The 16649-nt window shown below is 45.4% G+C and overlaps 13 protein-coding genes and 24 non-coding genes across 37 annotated transcripts, besides 1 other annotated feature; 9 read left to right on the top strand and 28 right to left on the bottom strand. All coding sequences in view use genetic code 2, as the record gives it.

The window, feature by feature from the left end:
* Nucleotides 1–917: a D loop (control region).
* On the top strand, nucleotides 918–987 carry KEG47_t22. The gene has a single exon. It is a non-coding gene; the product is annotated as a tRNA-Pro (tRNA).
* KEG47_t21 lies at nucleotides 988–1059 on the bottom strand. The gene has a single exon. It is a non-coding gene; the product is annotated as a tRNA-Thr (tRNA).
* Nucleotides 1060–2200, bottom strand: CYTB (cytochrome b). The gene has a single exon. A coding segment is annotated over exon 1 (1141 nt).
* Nucleotides 2201–2202: 2 nt separating this feature from the next.
* Nucleotides 2203–2271, top strand: KEG47_t20. Its single transcript has one exon. It is a non-coding gene; the product is annotated as a tRNA-Glu (tRNA).
* Nucleotide 2272: 1 nt separating this feature from the next.
* Nucleotides 2273–2794, top strand: ND6 (NADH dehydrogenase subunit 6). The gene has a single exon. It carries the CDS (start codon nucleotides 2273–2275, stop codon nucleotides 2792–2794), a length of 522 nt encoding a protein of 173 aa, YP_001054878.1.
* ND5 (NADH dehydrogenase subunit 5) lies at nucleotides 2790–4655 on the bottom strand. The gene has a single exon. It carries the CDS (start codon nucleotides 4653–4655, stop codon nucleotides 2790–2792), a length of 1866 nt encoding a protein of 621 aa, YP_001054877.1.
* On the bottom strand, nucleotides 4656–4728 carry KEG47_t19. Its single transcript has one exon. It is a non-coding gene; the product is annotated as a tRNA-Leu (tRNA).
* Nucleotides 4729–4736: 8 nt separating this feature from the next.
* On the bottom strand, nucleotides 4737–4805 carry KEG47_t18. The gene has a single exon. It is a non-coding gene; the product is annotated as a tRNA-Ser (tRNA).
* Nucleotides 4806–4874, bottom strand: KEG47_t17. The gene has a single exon. It is a non-coding gene; the product is annotated as a tRNA-His (tRNA).
* ND4 (NADH dehydrogenase subunit 4) lies at nucleotides 4875–6255 on the bottom strand. Its single transcript has one exon. A coding segment is annotated over exon 1 (1381 nt).
* On the bottom strand, nucleotides 6249–6545 carry ND4L (NADH dehydrogenase subunit 4L). The gene has a single exon. It carries the CDS (start codon nucleotides 6543–6545, stop codon nucleotides 6249–6251), a length of 297 nt encoding a protein of 98 aa, YP_001054875.1.
* Nucleotides 6546–6614, bottom strand: KEG47_t16. The gene has a single exon. It is a non-coding gene; the product is annotated as a tRNA-Arg (tRNA).
* On the bottom strand, nucleotides 6615–6963 carry ND3 (NADH dehydrogenase subunit 3). The gene has a single exon. A coding segment is annotated over exon 1 (349 nt).
* Nucleotides 6964–7035, bottom strand: KEG47_t15. The gene has a single exon. It is a non-coding gene; the product is annotated as a tRNA-Gly (tRNA).
* On the bottom strand, nucleotides 7036–7820 carry COX3 (cytochrome c oxidase subunit III). The gene has a single exon. A coding segment is annotated over exon 1 (785 nt).
* On the bottom strand, nucleotides 7821–8503 carry ATP6 (ATP synthase F0 subunit 6). The gene has a single exon. A coding segment is annotated over exon 1 (683 nt).
* On the bottom strand, nucleotides 8494–8661 carry ATP8 (ATP synthase F0 subunit 8). Its single transcript has one exon. It carries the CDS (start codon nucleotides 8659–8661, stop codon nucleotides 8494–8496), a length of 168 nt encoding a protein of 55 aa, YP_001054871.1.
* Nucleotides 8662–8663: 2 nt separating this feature from the next.
* KEG47_t14 lies at nucleotides 8664–8737 on the bottom strand. Its single transcript has one exon. It is a non-coding gene; the product is annotated as a tRNA-Lys (tRNA).
* COX2 (cytochrome c oxidase subunit II) lies at nucleotides 8738–9428 on the bottom strand. Its single transcript has one exon. A coding segment is annotated over exon 1 (691 nt).
* A 1-nt stretch (nucleotide 9429) lies between these two features.
* Nucleotides 9430–9502, bottom strand: KEG47_t13. The gene has a single exon. It is a non-coding gene; the product is annotated as a tRNA-Asp (tRNA).
* Nucleotides 9503–9505: 3 nt separating this feature from the next.
* Nucleotides 9506–9576, top strand: KEG47_t12. The gene has a single exon. It is a non-coding gene; the product is annotated as a tRNA-Ser (tRNA).
* A 25-nt stretch (nucleotides 9577–9601) lies between these two features.
* Nucleotides 9602–11167, bottom strand: COX1 (cytochrome c oxidase subunit I). The gene has a single exon. The coding sequence runs from the start codon at nucleotides 11165–11167 to the stop codon at nucleotides 9602–9604; it is 1566 nt and encodes a 521-aa protein (YP_001054869.1).
* Nucleotide 11168: 1 nt separating this feature from the next.
* On the top strand, nucleotides 11169–11239 carry KEG47_t11. The gene has a single exon. It is a non-coding gene; the product is annotated as a tRNA-Tyr (tRNA).
* On the top strand, nucleotides 11240–11306 carry KEG47_t10. Its single transcript has one exon. It is a non-coding gene; the product is annotated as a tRNA-Cys (tRNA).
* A 33-nt stretch (nucleotides 11307–11339) lies between these two features.
* On the top strand, nucleotides 11340–11412 carry KEG47_t09. Its single transcript has one exon. It is a non-coding gene; the product is annotated as a tRNA-Asn (tRNA).
* A 1-nt stretch (nucleotide 11413) lies between these two features.
* On the top strand, nucleotides 11414–11482 carry KEG47_t08. The gene has a single exon. It is a non-coding gene; the product is annotated as a tRNA-Ala (tRNA).
* Nucleotides 11483–11485: 3 nt separating this feature from the next.
* On the bottom strand, nucleotides 11486–11557 carry KEG47_t07. Its single transcript has one exon. It is a non-coding gene; the product is annotated as a tRNA-Trp (tRNA).
* Nucleotides 11558–12602, bottom strand: ND2 (NADH dehydrogenase subunit 2). Its single transcript has one exon. A coding segment is annotated over exon 1 (1045 nt).
* KEG47_t06 lies at nucleotides 12603–12671 on the bottom strand. Its single transcript has one exon. It is a non-coding gene; the product is annotated as a tRNA-Met (tRNA).
* Nucleotides 12671–12741, top strand: KEG47_t05. The gene has a single exon. It is a non-coding gene; the product is annotated as a tRNA-Gln (tRNA).
* Nucleotides 12741–12810, bottom strand: KEG47_t04. The gene has a single exon. It is a non-coding gene; the product is annotated as a tRNA-Ile (tRNA).
* A 4-nt stretch (nucleotides 12811–12814) lies between these two features.
* ND1 (NADH dehydrogenase subunit 1) lies at nucleotides 12815–13789 on the bottom strand. Its single transcript has one exon. The coding sequence runs from the start codon at nucleotides 13787–13789 to the stop codon at nucleotides 12815–12817; it is 975 nt and encodes a 324-aa protein (YP_001054867.1).
* On the bottom strand, nucleotides 13790–13863 carry KEG47_t03. The gene has a single exon. It is a non-coding gene; the product is annotated as a tRNA-Leu (tRNA).
* On the bottom strand, nucleotides 13864–15560 carry KEG47_r01. Its single transcript has one exon. It is a non-coding gene; the product is annotated as a l-rRNA (ribosomal RNA).
* On the bottom strand, nucleotides 15561–15632 carry KEG47_t02. The gene has a single exon. It is a non-coding gene; the product is annotated as a tRNA-Val (tRNA).
* Nucleotides 15633–16580, bottom strand: KEG47_r02. The gene has a single exon. It is a non-coding gene; the product is annotated as a s-rRNA (ribosomal RNA).
* On the bottom strand, nucleotides 16581–16649 carry KEG47_t01. The gene has a single exon. It is a non-coding gene; the product is annotated as a tRNA-Phe (tRNA).

The following is a 16649-nucleotide window of genomic DNA, read 5'->3' as shown; positions in this document are numbered from 1 at the left end:
GTATTAAATATTGTAATAATATAAATAGGCAAGTTTTTGGGCAAAACTGTGGTGTTAATGCTTTAGTTAAGATACGTTAGCATATTAAACATTGTAATAATGTAAATAGGTAAATTTTTGGGTGCCCGACAAAATTCTTAGGATTCTTCCTGCTTCCGGGGGGGTTTGCAGGTATATTAAGGATCTCACGAGTTTTGGGGGGGTTGGGGGGGTTAACGCGTAAAAGCCGAGAGGGGGTATCTTAGATATTTTAGGGGAACATTTCATCATTTATGCTCTTGATATCAGTTATGCAATTTATAAGTAATATCTTAGCACCATTCAATTGTCTGTTTCTCGGCCATAAAATACATGTTCCCTCTTGTATTACTGTTGTATTTGCACTGTGAAATGCCAAATGAAAAGTAAAAAGAAAAGAGAACCCCTGACCCTCTGTGAAAGAATGCTTGGCATGGGGGGTAATGAGAGGTATGGTCGCCGCCATTAACTTATGCAAGCGTTAGGGAAAGTGTGGGGAATGAATCAATTAATGGCCCTGAAATAGGAACCAAATGCCAGGAATAGTTCATTTTGTGCGACCCTCACAATTATTGTCCCTCACCTTCAATAACCGTATGCATTAAGAAATCAACTGATGGTCGGTTCTTATTACATTAAATATTTGATTTTTATTAGCGTGTTGAATACTTGGTATATATTTGTTGTGGATATTTTATTTGAAATTTAAATGTCCATTTATGTGTTGGATTCCAATTACTTTGGAGTTTCCATTTGTTATGGTTTATGTATATTCTTGTTTTTTAATACTAAACATAATAGTACTTTTACATGGTATGTTATTTTTAACAGTTAATGTATTTAATACCCTTGATTTATGGTTAATATAGTTTAATGGTGATAATACATATATGCACATGCAAAAAATAGTTTAATTTAGAATCCTAGCTTTGGGAGTTAGGGGTGGGGGTTAAAATCCCCCTTTTTTGAAGCAGTAGGAAGGATTTTAACCTTCGACATCCGGCTTACAAGACCGGCGCTCTGGAGCTGAGCTACTATTGCATCGTCATTTTAAGAATTTGTTTTCAACTCAGCCTACTGTAGGGACAAGTACGAGGAAGAGGGAGAAGTATAGGACGGAAGCGATTTGGCCGATGATAATAAATGGGTGTTCTACTGGCATTCCTCCAATTCAGGTTAGAATGATTACGTCTGCAATTAGGAGTCAGAAGAGGAATTGTGTTAGTGGTCGGAAGGTTAAGCTTCGTTGTTTAGATGTGTGTAGAATTGGCACTAGTATAAGGACTAGGATAGAGGCAAGAAGGGCTAGGACACCTCCTAGTTTGTTAGGGATGGATCGTAGAATGGCGTATGCGAATAGGAAGTATCATTCTGGCTTGATGTGGGGGGGAGTTACTATGGGGTTTGCGGGAGTGAAATTGTCGGGGTCACCAAGGAGGTTGGGGGAGAATAATGCTAAGGAGATAAGGGCAATGAGTAGGGCTGCGAAGCCTAGGAGATCTTTGTATGAGAAGTACGGGTGGAAGGAAATTTTGTCTGCATCTGAGTTAAGGCCTGTAGGATTATTGGATCCTGTTTCATGAAGGAAAATGAGATGCACTAATGTTATTGCTACAATAACGAAGGGAAATAGGAAGTGGAAGGCAAAGAATCGGGTAAGTGTAGCGTTGTCGACAGAAAAGCCACCTCAGATTCATTGTACTAGGGAGCTGCCTACATATGGGATTGCTGATAGGAGATTTGTAATGACGGTGGCGCCTCAGAATGACATTTGGCCTCATGGAAGGACGTACCCAACAAAGGCAGTTATCATAACTAGTAATAGGAGAATAACTCCAACATTTCATGTTTCTTTGTGCAGGTAGGAGCCGTAGTATAGCCCTCGTCCGATGTGAAGGTAGATGCAAATAAAAAAGAAGGATGCGCCGTTGGCGTGCATATTTCGGATTAGTCATCCGTAGTTGACATCACGGCAGATGTGGGCAACAGAAGAAAAGGCTGTGGCAATGTCTGATGTGTAATGTATGGCCAGGAATAGGCCTGTTAGAATCTGGGCTACTAGACAAAGTCCAAGCAGGGAGCCAAAGTTTCATCATACTGAAATGTTAGCAGGGGTTGGAAGGTCGACTAGGGCGTCGTTGGCGATTTTAAGTAATGGGTGAGTTTTTCGTAAATTGGCCATTGGTTCTTGTAGTTGAATAACAACGGTGGTTTTTCAAGTCACTGGTCCTGGTTAAATTCCTGGCAGGAACTCATGGTTTATATTTTCTTTTTATTTTTGTTTTGTTTAGTTTTAGGGTTAGCGGCGGTCGCTTCTAACCCTTCTCCTTACTTTGCGGCCTTGGGCCTAGTAATGGTTGCTGGGGCAGGGTGTGGAGTGTTAGTGGGACATGGTGGCTCTTTTTTGTCCTTAGTCTTGTTTTTGATCTACTTGGGAGGGATGCTAGTTGTGTTTGCATATTCAGCGGCGCTTGCTGCTGAGCCTTATCCGGAGGGGTTGGGTAGTTGACCTGTATTGGGGGTGATGTTGACATATGCATTAGGGGCAGTTATGGCCTCGGTCTTTTTTTGGGGAGGGTGATATGAGGGATCTTGAACGTCAGCAGATGAGTTTGTAGAGTTTTCTCTATTTCGTGGTGATATTGCAGGGGTGGCTTTAATGTATTCTATGGGGGGAGGTATTCTGATTATGGGGGCTTGAGTGTTGCTTTTAACCTTATTTGTGGTGCTAGAGTTAACCCGGGGGTTAAGTCGGGGGGCGCTTCGAGCTGTCTAGTTAGTAGGAGGAGTAGTGCTATGGCAAGGGTGAAGAAGAACAGGGAGAGGTAGGTTTTGATTATGCCTTGTTGGATATTATTGGTAGTTTTGATTAGAGGTTCATTGAGGGAGACGATTGCCTTGGGGCCAGTTTTTTCTAATCATGTCTGATCTACTGTTTGAGCGGCAATGGTTTGCCCTAGAACAAGGTTAAGTTTAGGGGTGAGTCGGTGGATGATGGCAGGAAAGAAACCTAGTATGTTGGAGAAGTGATGTGCAGTTAGGTTAGGGGTAGTTTTAAATTGTTTATTGGTGAGGGAGGCTAGTTCGATGGCGGTTAGTACTCCTAGGAGGGTAACAGTGAGGGCTGCTAGTTTTAGGAGGGGCGGCATGGACATAACTGGCGTTTTTATTGGAAGGACATTAGATGTAATTAGGAGACCGGCGATGATGCTGCCTCAGGCTAGTCGTTTGATGGGGTTAATTACTGTGGGGTTATTTTCATTAATGGGAGAGAGCGGGGTAAATCGGGGGTTTCCTATGGAAACAAAGAATACGATTCGTAGGCTGTATACCGCTGTAAAAGAGGTGGCTAGTAAAGTTAGAACGAGGGCTCAGGCGTTGAGGTAGGATGTGTTTAGTGCTTCGATAATGGCATCTTTGGAGAAGAAGCCGGCTAAGAAGGGGGTACCTGTGAGGGCAAGGCTGCCTAGGGTAAGGCAAGATGATGTGAATGGTACGAGGTGGTTTATTCCACCTATTTTTCGGATGTCTTGTTCGTCGTTCAGACTGTGGATGATGGAGCCGGAGCAAAGGAATAGCATGGCCTTGAAAAAGGCGTGGGTGCAGATGTGTAGGAAGGCAAGTTGAGGCTGGTTTAAGCCAATTGTGACCATTATTAGTCCGAGTTGGCTAGATGTTGAGAATGCAACGATTTTTTTGATGTCATTTTGGGTTAGAGCGCAAGTTGCAGTAAATAAAGTGGTTAGTGCTCCGAGGCATAGGCAGGTGGTGAGAGCTGTTGGATTATTTTCTAAAAGAGGGCTTATTCGGACAAGGAGGAAGATGCCTGCAACAACCATTGTGCTTGAGTGAAGTAGAGCAGACACAGGAGTAGGGCCTTCTATAGCGGATGGAAGTCATGGGTGTAGGCCAAATTGGGCTGACTTACCGGTGGCGGCAATGATTAGTCCTAAGAGGGGAAATGTTAGGTCTATGTCTTTGGAGGCAGTGAATACCTGTTGTAGGTCCCATGAGTTTAGGTTAGTAGCAAATCATGCTATTGTGAAGATTAGTCCAATATCTCCAACTCGGTTGTAGAGGACTGCTTGTAAAGCTGCTGTGTTAGCGTCTGTTCGGCCGTATCATCACCCGATTAGAAGAAATGATATGATTCCAACTCCTTCCCAGCCGATAAAAAGTTGGAATATATTGTTTGCAGTTACAAGAATAATCATGGCGATGAGGAAAATTAGTAGGTACTTGAAGAAACGATTTATGTTGGGGTCTGTATGTATGTATCAGGAGGCAAATTCTAGGATGGACCATGTTACGAATAGGGCAATTGGGGTGAAGATAGTTGAGAAGAAATCAAATTTAAGGCTGATGCAGAGATTGAAGGTGTCTGTGCCTATTCATTTTCAGTCAGTTATAATTGTCTCTGTGCCTTGATTTAAGAATAGGAAGAGAGGGAGGAGGCTGGTGAAGAAGGCCAGTTTTACTGCTTTTTTTACATGACTGATGGCTCAATCGGTTTTTAGAGGTTTAGGGGAGAGGGAGGTTAAGATTGGGTAGGAAAGGATAAAGAATACAAGGATTATGCATGATGTTAGGTGTAGGGGCGAGGTGAGGGTATTTATTTCGATAGCTTTGTTTAACATAGCTGCTACTTGGATTTGCACCAAGAGTTTTTGGTTCCTAAGACCAACGGATGAGCTGTTATCCTTTAGGAGCTTGTAGGGTGAGTGAGCCTTGGGGTCCAACCAAGGTGACGAAAAATTAGCAGTTTTTGTTGCTGGCGAGCCTCTCTCGGTGGATTAGAGGATTTTAACTTCTGTCTTTAGAATCACAATCTAATGTTTTTGTTAAACTAAATCTACAGGCAGACCAGCCTCAAACCAGTTCTGGTTTGAGGATCAGTAAAATAAGGGGGAGAAGGTGAAGAATGATGAGAAGGTGCTCTCGGGAGTGGGTGGGGTGAAGGGCTATTATGTGGGCGGGGATTGGCCCCCGTTGGGTTATTAGGAATATGTAAAGGGAATATCCAGCGGTAATTAATGTCCCAGCTCCGGTAAGTGCTAGGGTTCATCAGGATCAGTTAAATAGGGAGGTGATAATTATTAGTTCTCCCATCAGGTTGGGGAGAGGGGGGAGGGCTAAGTTAGCGAGGCTAGCGATGAACCACCATGCGGTTATTAGGGGGAGGGCTATTTGAAGGCCTCGAGCAAGGATCATAGTTCGGCTGTGGGTTCGTTCGTAATTAGTGTTCGCTAGGCAAAAGAGTGCGGAGGACGTAAGTCCGTGTGCAATTATGAGGATTAGGGCCCCAGTAAAGCCTCAGGGAGTTTGGATGAGAATGCCAGCTGCTACCAGGCCTATGTGGCTTACTGAGGAGTAGGCGATAAGAGATTTGAGGTCAGTTTGGCGCAAACAGATAGATCCTGTTATAATTACGCCTCATAGGGCGAAAATGATGAAGGGGTAGCTGAGTTCTTTAGTTAAGGGCTCTAGCATGGTTATTATTCGTATTATGCCGTAACCTCCTAGTTTGAGTAGTACGGCGGCAAGAATTATAGAGCCCGCGATGGGGGCTTCGACGTGGGCTTTTGCCAGTCAGAGGTGGGCCCCATAAAGTGGTATTTTAACTAGGAATGCTAGCAAGCAGCCAGCCCATCAAAACTTGTCGGCGTAAGATGAGAGTTCTATTGCAGGGGTGTATTGGAGGGTGAGAAGAGAGAGGGTACCTGTGCTATTTTGTAGGAGTAGTAGAGCTACCAGGAGGGGAAGGGAGCCTGCTAGTGTGTAGAATAGGAAGTAAGTCCCTGCGTTGAGTCGTTCGGTTTGGTTTCCTCAGCGGGTAATAATAATTAGAGTTGGAATAAGGGTAGCTTCAAATATGATGTAGAACATAATCACTTCGGTAGCGCTAAAGGCTAGAATTAAGAAGATTTGTAGGGACGTGAGAAGTGTAATGTATATTCGTTGTCGTCCAGTGGGTTCAGAGGAAGTATGGTTTTGGCTTGCAAGGATTATTAGGGGGAGGAGTCAGCAGGTAAGGGCTAATAGTGGGGTTGAGAGGGGGTCGGTTGCCATGTATGAATTTATACAGGATCAGCCTGTTTCTGTTGGGGAGTTAAATCAAGCTAGGCTGGCGAGTGCAATAACTAGGCTGTAGGCAAGGGTTGTGGTTCATAGTTGTTTGGCGGGGGAAAGCCAAGTGGTTGGAATGAGCATAATTGTTGGCAGGAGGATTTTTAGCATTGTAGAAGGTTAAGGTTTTGAAGGCGGTCGGTACCGTGCGTGCGCGCGGTGGCGACTAGAAGAGCCAGCCCTGCGCTGGCTTCACATGCTGAAAAGGCTAGTAGAATCATAGGAGAGGCTGAGAAGTTTGTGGAGTCTAGGTGAAGTGTTCATAAGGAGAGGGCAATAAAGAGTGATAGTATTATTCCTTCTAGACATAGTAGGGCGGAAAGCAGGTGTGTTCGATGGAATGCGAGGCCTGCAAGGCCCAGAGTGAAGGCTGATGAAAAAGCAAAGTGAGTGGGGGTCATTAGGCAATTATGGACTTTAACCACAAGTTTTTGAGCCGAAATCAAAGGTTTTTCTTAAACTAACTGCCTACTCGGCTCATTCTAGTCCGCCTTGGAGCCATTCATAGATTAGGCCAAGGGTTAGGAGAACAAGAATGGCGAATGCCCATGTGAATGTGAGCAGGGGAGAAGATAATTGATCTCCTCAGGGAAGGGGTAGGAGGAGGGCAATTTCTAGGTCGAAGAGAAGGAATAGGATAGCAACTAGGAAGAATCGTATGGAAAAAGGCAGGCGAGCTGAGCCTAGGGGGTCAAACCCACATTCATATGGGGATAGTTTTTCGTGGTCGGGGGTTATTTGTGGGAGTCAAAAGGATACAATAGCTAGGATCATAGAGAGTGTGATAGCAATCAAAATTACGGTTGTAACCAGGTTCATTATCTTTCCTTGGGCTTTAACCAAGACTAGGTGATTGGAAGTCACATGTACTAGCTTTAATACTAGAAAGATTATGAGCCTCATCAGTAGATTGAGATGTAAAGGAAGAGTCAGACCACGTCTACGAAGTGTCAGTATCAGGCAGCGGCTTCAAATCCAAAGTGGTGCTCAGAGGTGAAGTGATACTGTACTTGTCGTAGTAGGCAGACAGCTAAAAAGGTGGAGCCAATGATGACGTGGAGGCCGTGGAAGCCGGTTGCAACAAAGAAAGTTGATCCGTAGACCCCGTCTGCGATTGTAAAAGGGGCTTCATAGTATTCTATGCCTTGTAGGAAGGTGAAGTAGAATCCAAGGAGGATTGTAAGTGCTAGGGATTGAATTGCTTGTTTTCGGAGGCCCTCTATAATGCTATGGTGGGCTCAAGTTACTGTGACGCCGGAGGCGAGAAGGACGGCAGTATTTAGTAAGGGGACTTCGAATGGGTCTAGGGTTGTGATTCCGGTGGGGGGTCAGCATCCACCTAGCTCTGGGGTTGGTGCAAGGCTGGAGTGATAGAAGGCTCAGAAGAAGCCAAGAAAAAAGAATACTTCGGAGGTGATGAATAGGATTATTCCGTAGCGGAGTCCTTTTTGGACGGGGGGTGTATGGTGGCCTTGGAAGGTCCCTTCTCGAATAATGTCTCGTCATCATTGGTACATTGTCAAGAGTAGAAGGATTATACCTAGGGTTATGAGTGTTATTGTGTGGAAATGTATTCAGATTGCTAGTCCGGATGTTATTAATAGGGCGGCGACTGCGCCTGTGAGAGGTCAGGGGCTTGGGTCTACTATGTGGTATGCGTGTGCTTGATGGGCCATTAGACGTTTTCTTGTAGGTATAGACTTAAGAGGAGCACGAAGACGTAGGCTTGAATTATAGCTACGGCAACCTCTAGGAGTGTTAATATTAGTAGAAGTGCTCCTGTTAAAATGGCTACTGTAGGTATTAGGGGTAGTAGGACTAGAGCAGCGGTGGCAATTAGTTGAATAAGCAGGTGGCCGGCTGTAAGGTTGGCGGTAAGTCGGACCCCTAGTGCTAACGGACGGATGAATAGGCTGATCGTTTCGATTATAATTAAGATAGGGATGAGAGGGGTCGGTGTTCCTTCTGGCAGCAGGTGGGCCAGAGCGTGGGTTGGTTGATTTCGTATGCCAATAATTACAGTTGCCAGTCAAAGGGGGACTGCAAAGGCCATGTTCATAGAGAGTTGAGTTGTTGGTGTAAATGTATAAGGGAGCAGGCCTAGCATGTTGAGGGTGATTAGGAAGATCATGAGGGATGTAAGTAGGGCCGCTCATTTATGTCCCCCTTGATTAATAGGTTGGAAGATTTGTTGGGCAAATCCGTTAATGAATCAGCTTTGGAGGGTCAGTACTCGGTTGTTCAGTCAGCGGGATGATGGTTTTGGGAATAGAACTCAAGGGAGAGTTAGTGCTAGGGCGATTAGGGGGATTCCAAGGAGTGTTGGGCTTATAAACTGGTCGAAGAAGCTTAGTGTCACGGTCAAGTTCAGGGGTCTGTTTTTGGTTTTTCTGTGCTTTGATGGGTTGGCTCATTAGGGAAAGTGTGAGCTAAAATCTTTGGTGGAATGACAGTTAGGAAGATTAGTCAGGAAAACATTAAAATAGTGAATCAGGGGGCAGGATTGAGTTGGGGCATATCCGCTAAGGGTGGTTGGGGGTCACCAGTCTTTAGCTTAAAAGGCTAACGCTATGCCCTATTTAGCTTCTTAGCGAGGCGTCTTCAAGTATTAAAGAGGATCATTTTTCGAAATGTTCAAGTGGGACGGCTTCTACTACGATGGGCATAAAACTGTGATTTGCCCCGCAGATTTCAGAACACTGCCCATAGAACACGCCGGGTCGGGAGGCAATAAAGGCGGCTTGGTTTAGTCGACCAGGGACGGCGTCTATTTTAACACCAAGAGATGGAACGGCTCAGGAGTGAAGCACGTCTTCGGCAGAAATTAGTATTCGGATTGGGGATTCAATTGGGACTACCATTCGGTGGTCTGTATCTAAGAGACGGAATTGGCCGCTAGCAAGGTCTTGTGTCGGAATTATATATGAGTCAAAGCCTAGCTCTTCATAGTCTGTGTATTCATAGCTTCAGTATCATTGGTGTCCAATGGCTTTAATTGTGAGGTGAGGGTCATTGATTTCATCTATCAGGTAAAGAATGCGTAGGGAGGGGAGGGCAATAAGAATGAGGATTAGGGCGGGAAGTACTGTTCAGATGATTTCGATTTCTTGGGAGTCTAGAATATATTTGTTGGTTAATTTTGTAGTGACTATGGCGACAATAATATAAAGAACCAGAGTGCTAATTATAAATACGATTATTAGGGCGTGGTCATGGAAGTGAAGAAGTTCTTCTATTACAGGAGAGGCTGCGTCTTGGAATCCTAGTTGGGTGGGATGGGCCATTTAAGACACGCGGGGGTTTAACCCACGATTCCGCCTTGACAAGGCAGTGTTATGGACAATTTAACTAGTGTCTTATGAAGAAAGTGACAGAGCGGTCATGTGATTGGCTTGAAACCAGTTTATGGGGGTTCGACTCCTCCCTTTCTCGTAGGTGCGCTTAGGCAGGAATGGTTTTACTTGTGTTCTAGTGAGGTTTGTTGAATTTGAACAAACGCAGGTTCTTCAAAGGTGTGGTAAGGGGGAGGGCAGCCGTGGAGTCATTCGACGTTTGTTGAGGTTAGTTCGACTCAGAGGACTTCACGTTTGGCTGCAAATGCTTCTCAGATAATAAATAGGAACATAATTACTGCTACAAGGGAGACTAGGGATCCGATAGATGATACTGTGTTTCACATGGTGTAAGCATCTGGGTAATCAGAGTATCGTCGAGGTATTCCAGCTAGTCCAAGGAAGTGTTGGGGGAAAAAGGTGAGGTTTACTCCCACAAACATCACTCCAAAATGGATTTTAGTTCATGTTGTGTGGAGGGTGTAGCCAGAGAATAGGGGGAATCAGTGCACGAAGCCGGCGACGATTGCAAAGACAGCTCCCATAGAAAGAACATAGTGGAAGTGAGCAACTACATAGTAGGTGTCATGAAGAACAATGTCCAGGGAAGAGTTGGCAAGGACAATTCCTGTTAAGCCTCCAACTGTAAATAAGAAAATAAAGCCGAGAGCTCATAGTAGGGGGGTGTCTCATTTTACTGTCCCTCCATGAAGAGTGGCTAGTCAGCTAAAGACTTTTACGCCTGTCGGGATGGCAATGATCATCGTGGCGGATGTGAAATAGGCTCGGGTGTCTACATCTATTCCAACTGTAAACATATGGTGGGCTCACACAATAAATCCCAATAGGCCAATGGCCATTATTGCTCAAACCATGCCCATGTATCCGAAAGGTTCTTTTTTGCCAGAGTAGTAGGCTACGATATGGGAAATTATTCCGAATCCTGGCAGGATAAGAATGTAAACTTCTGGGTGTCCGAAGAATCAGAAAAGGTGTTGGTAAAGAATAGGGTCTCCTCCCCCTGCGGGGTCAAAGAAAGTAGTATTTAGATTTCGGTCAGTTAGGAGCATGGTAATGCCGGCAGCTAAGACTGGTAGAGAAAGGAGAAGGAGAACAGCAGTAATCAGAACAGCTCACACGAATAGGGGGGTTTGATACTGTGTGATGGCGGGGGGTTTCATGTTAATAATGGTGGTAATAAAGTTAATTGCTCCAAGAATTGATGAAACACCTGCCAGATGGAGGGAGAAGATAGTTAAGTCTACTGATGCTCCTGCATGGGCTAGGTTTCCAGATAGTGGAGGATAAACAGTTCAGCCTGTTCCGGCACCTGCTTCAACTCCTGAGGAGGCGAGTAGAAGAAGGAAAGAGGGAGGAAGTAATCAGAAGCTTATGTTGTTTATACGAGGGAATGCTATGTCGGGGGCGCCAAGCATAAGGGGGACCAGTCAGTTTCCAAACCCTCCGATTATAATTGGTATTACTATAAAGAAAATTATTACGAAGGCATGTGCGGTAACAATAACGTTATAAATTTGGTCGTCTCCTAGAAGTGCGCCTGGTTGGCTTAGTTCTGCCCGAATAAGAAGGCTTAAAGCTGTGCCTACTATTCCAGCTCAAGCACCGAATACTAGATAGAGGGTGCCGATGTCTTTGTGATTAGTCGAAAAGAATCAACGTGTGATTGCCACAGGTAGGATGGCTGAGTGATTAAGCGGTGGTTTGTAGCCCCATTGACAGAGGTCTGAGTCCTCTTCCTGCCAAGCCTTGAGGTGTCTTACATATCAGATTGCAAATCTGAAGAAGTAGGCTAGTTACCTACCGGGGCTTTCCCCCGCCTTTTTTTGGCAGGCGGGGGAAAGGTAGATAGATGCTCGCTGGTTTGAGCGCTTAGCTGTTAACTAAGAGTTTGTAGGATCGAGGCCTGCCTATCTAGTAAGGCCTTAGCTTAATTAAAGTGTCTGTTTTGCATGCAGAAGATGTGGGTTAGTGTCCTGCAGGTCTTAGGTCAGGGGCTGGGAGATTTTCACTCCCGCTTAGGGCTTTGAAGGCCCTTGGTCTTGATACTATCCTAAGCCTCTAGATGGTCATTAAGGTTGTTGCGGCAGGGGCGAGGGGAAGTAGAAGGATTGTTATAGTGGTTGTGGTGGCTAGGGGGAGGGTTAGTTGGAAGGAGGGAAGTCGTCAGGGGGCTGTTCCTACTAGGTTATTTGGTGATATGGTTAGGGTTATGGCGTAGCAAAGTCGTAAGTAGAAGTATAGGCTGAGTAGTGCGGTTAGGGCTGCTAAGGTGGCTGTTAGAGGAAGGGCTTGTTTAGCGAGCTCTTGAAGAATAAGTCATTTAGGCAAGAAGCCGGTAAGTGGGGGTAGCCCGCCTAGCGAAAGGAGAATTAGAGGGGTGAGAGACGTGATTACTGGTATTTTTGCTCAGGAGGAGGCGAGTGAGTTAATGTTGGTTGCCTTGTTTAGTTTAAATACTAAGAATGCTGAGAAGGTTATAATGAAGTATGTTATTAGGGCGAGGAGTGATAGGGATGGGGAGAATTGCATCACTAGAATTATTCAGCCTAAGTGGGCGATTGAGGAGTAGGCTAAGATTTTTCGTAGTTGTGTTTGGTTTAATCCCCCTCAGCCTCCTACAAGGGTGGATGTTAGGCCTAATAAGATTAGTATGGTGGGGTTTGAAGTTTGTATTTGTAGGAGAAGTGAGAATGGAGCGAGTTTTTGTCAGGTGGATAGGATAAGCCCTGTTGATAGGTCTAGGCCTTGGAGGACCTCAGGGAGTCAGGCGTGGAGGGGTGCAAGGCCTACCTTTAATGCGAGGGCTAGGGTAATTATTGTGATTGGGAGTGGATGGGTTATTTGTTGAATATCTCATTGTCCTGTTAGTCAGGCATTTGTAGTACTTGCGAATAGTAGCATGGCAGCGGCAGCTGCTTGGGTCAGGAAGTATTTTGTGGCGGCTTCTACTGCTCGGGGGTGGTGGTGTTGAGCTATGAGTGGGATGATGGCAAGGGTGTTGATTTCAAGTCCTATTCAGGCAAGTAGTCAGTGTGAGCTTGCGAAGGTGGTTATTGTTCCTAGGCCTAGGCCAAATAGGAGGATGGATAGGATGTAAGGATTCATTAGTAAAAGAAGGATTTTAACCAACATATTTGGGGCATGGGCCCAAGAGCTTAATTAGCTTATTTTACTAGAAAGTAGTGTATTGGAAGCACTAAGAGTTTTGATCTCTTCAGGTAGGGTTCGAGCCCCTTCTTTCTAAGGAGTTGGAGGGACTTTAACCCTCATGATTCACTCTATCAAAGTGGTCCTTTCTTTCAGGCACAGCTCCTGGACTAGAGTTGAGGGGGAAGACCAGTGAAGGCAATTGGAAGGGATAAGTGTCAGATTACTAGAGCAAGGGTTAAGGGTAAGAAGTTTTTTCAGATAAGGTGCATGAGTTGATCATATCGGAATCGGGGGTATGAAGCTCGGACTCATAGGAATAGGACAGATAGGAGGGCTGCTTTAGTTATTAAATTAATTGATGTAAGTTCTGGTAAGAAGTGCAGTAGGGAAGCCCCTAGGAATAGGGTTGCAGAGAGTGTGTTTATCAGGAGGATGTTAGCGTATTCTGCTAGGAAGAACAATGCGAATGGACCTCCGGCGTATTCTACATTAAAGCCTGATACTAGTTCGGATTCTCCTTCGGTGAGGTCGAATGGTGCTCGGTTGGTCTCTGCTAATGTTGAGATGTATCATATTGCAGCTAGGGGTCAGGCAGGTAAGATTAATCATGTGCTTTCCTGTGCTTCGCTGAATGTTTGGAGGGTGAAGCCTCCGGTAAAGATGATAGCGTTTAAGAGGATAAGGCCTAGACTTACTTCGTAGGAAATAGTCTGGGCTACGGCCCGTAGTGCTCCAATAAGGGCGTATTTGGAGTTTGATGCTCAGCCGGAGCCTAAGATTGAATAGACTGCTAAACTGGAAATGGCTAAGATGAATAGAATGCCTAGGTTTAGGTCGGCTATGGGGAAGGGCAGTGGTATGGGAGTTCAGAGTGTTAGGGCTAGAGTGAGGGCGAGTATTGGTATAAATAGGAAGAGGATGGGGGATGATGTCGATGGTCGGACGGGCTCTTTCATGAAAAGTTTTAGTCCGTCTGCAATGGGTTGCAGGAGGCCATATGGCCCAACTACATTAGGGCCTTTTCGTAGTTGCATGTAGCCTAGAACTTTTCGTTCTACGAGGGTCAGGAGTGCTACTGCCAGTAAGATGAAGATAATTAGAATGAGGGGGTTTAGAATAAGGGTAATGAGAGCTGAGAGCATAGTCGAGGAGAGGATTTGAACCTCTGTGGAAAGGGCTTAGGTCTTTTGCAATGGCCGGGCTCTGCCACCTTGACATGCTATTATCTTAGGCGGGAGGAGTATGCCCTTTTACCTGTTTTATTTGTTTTCATCAGGTCGGGGGGAGGCGTGCTTAAGGTATTGGCCTCTTCTTTTCGGTCCTTTCGTACTAGAAAAGCTCATGTCATAGATAGAAACTGACCTGGATTGCTCCGGTCTGAACTCAGATCACGTAGGACTTTAATCGTTGAACAAACGAACCCTTAATAGCGGTTGCACCATTAGGATGTCCTGATCCAACATCGAGGTCGTAAACCCTCTTGTCGATATGGGCTCTAAAAGAGGATTGCGCTGTTATCCCTGGGGTAACTCGGTCCGTTGATCGGCGTTAAGCCGGATCACATAGTTGGTCAAAATTTCTGATACTTTGAGCGGTGGCTCTTATTTTGGAAGTATGGTACTTCTGCTCCGCGTGGGGGTTTTTTCTTTCCCCGAGGTCGCCCCAACCGAAGACATTATATCAGGTCTCACTCTAGTGTTCAGTCCTTTAATTGGGATTTTGGACAAGGGCTGATTTAGTGTCTGAAGCTCCACAGGGTCTTCTCGTCTTATGGTATTATTCCCGCTTCTGCACGGGAAGATCAATTTCATTGACTGGAAAAAGGAGACAGTTAAGCCCTCGTCGTGCCATTCATACAGGTCTTCATTTAAAAGACAAGTGATTGCGCTACCTTCGCACGGTCAAAGTACCGCGGCCGTTAAACAATGTTGTCACTGGGCAGGCGGGACCTCTTATACTGTTTTTTCAAGAGGCGATGTTTTTGGTAAACAGGCGAGGCTTATTATGATTGCCGAGTTCCTTCTTTTTCTTTTAGTCTTTCCTTATAGGCACACCAGTGTAGGATTAACGGTATAAGTGTGTGGGGTTTTCTTGTTATTTAATTTTTTACACAGTACCCTCTTTGCTTGGGGCCGTTAAAGTTCGGTGGGGGGTCCGTTCCGATATACACATGTGCGGGGAGAGGGTTGAGTGCCCTCTTATTACTCATTTTAGCATAATTGCTCCCATGGAGGCATGGGGCGGCCGGGTGGGTTTAGGGGTTTAAGATTAATTGTCGGTATTTTGGGGGTGTTGTAAGTCTTGAGCTTAAACGCTTTCCGTATGGATGGCTGCTTTTAGGCCCACCAAAGCGTTTTTCCTTAAAATGGGTATGATCTTTATCCTCCTGGAAAAGTTGTATCTTATTTCAAAAGGGCTGTACCCCTTTTGACTAACTCTCTTAACTTCTTTCTTAATCTAACCGCCTTAAAAGACAGTTGAGGGGAAGAATTTGTGAGGCTGAACTTCTATTCATTTCCCCGGCAACCAGCTATCACTAGGTTCGGTAGGTCTGTCACCTCTACTCAAAGATCTTCCCACTCTTTTGCCACAGAGACGGGGGTGCCCTGTTTTTAGGCTGTCTTGGAGTAGCTCACCTAGTTTCGGGGTGTCAAACTAAAATTCTTTTTGCTTGAGGTATACTAGCTAAATCATGATGCAAAAGGTACGAGGTTGTGTCTCTGCTTTTTTGGGCTTTACTGGGTTGTTTCATTTCTCTTTCAGCTTTCCCTTGCGGTACTTTTTCTATTGCTCCTAGTTCCCTTTCCGTCGCCCGTACTAGGGAGGAAAAATGTTTTGTTTTGTGTTTAGAGTATCTTTGGGGGTATTGATAGGGGATTGATGATTTTATAAGGGCGGGCTAGCTGTTAGGCATCAGGGTGGCTCGATTTGCACGGGCGACTTCTCAGTGTAAGGGAGATACTTTTCTGTCTAAGCTACACTCTGATTGTTCCAAGCGCACCTTCCGGTACGCTTACCATGTTACGACTTGCCTCCCCTTTGCAGATGTAATTTTTTAGGTATTATATTCGTATTAGCTCGGGGAGAGTGACGGGCGATATGTGCGTGCTTTATTGCCATGTTTCAGCAGAACACTCTGTTTTCTTGCTTACTGCTAAATCCACCTTCAAATGCTTGTTTCAGTTCATTGTTCGTGTTTCCTGATTTAGGAAATGTAGCCCATTTCTTCCCCTCTCATACACTACACCTCGACCTGACGTTTTGGGTCTTACCAATCTTGCTCACTTCTAGTCCTTCACAGGGTAGGCTGACGACGGCGGTATATAGGCGGTATTAACAAGGGAGGGTGAGGTTCAACGGGGGTTATCGGTTCTAGAACAGGCTCCTCTAGACGGATGTGAAGCACCGCCAAGTCCTTTGGGTTTTAAGCTGATGCTCGTAGTACCCGGGCGGATAGGGGGCGTAGGGGCCTATCAAATTTTAGGGCTGAGCATAGTGGGGTATCTAATCCCAGTTTGTGTCACAGCTTTCGTGGGGTCAGGATGGGTAAAGCTACTTTCGTAATGGATCTTCTTAACTCGGGAGCGTTAAACAGCTTTGAGGACGTTTGGCTTTAGTTTAAAATTTCCCTAACCACTCTTTACGCCGTTGTCTGTCAACTTGAGCCTCTCGTATAACCGCGGTGGCTGGCACGAGTTTTACCGGCCCTCTAGGCCTTAACTAAGTCAAGTTTTCACTTATGGCTTAATATCTATCACTGCTGATGTCCCTTGAGGGTGTGGCTAAGCAAGGTGTCATGGGCAGGTGTCTACCGTGCCTGATACCGGCTCCTTGTTTCCGGGCGGGAGACTGGAGGGCATTCTCACAGGGGTGCGGATACTTGCATGTGTAAGTTTAGCCAGAGCTGACAGTAAAGTCAGGACCAAGCCTTTATGCTTGCGGAACCGTTTCAAGGTCCACCTTAACATCTTCAGAGTTATGCTCTAGTTAAGCTACGCTAGC

Source organism: Amphiprion ocellaris, mitochondrion, assembly GCF_022539595.1.
Source record: "Amphiprion ocellaris mitochondrion, complete genome".
NCBI classification, from domain to species: domain Eukaryota; kingdom Metazoa; phylum Chordata; class Actinopteri; family Pomacentridae; genus Amphiprion; species Amphiprion ocellaris.
This window is presented reverse-complemented; position numbering and strand designations above follow the sequence as displayed.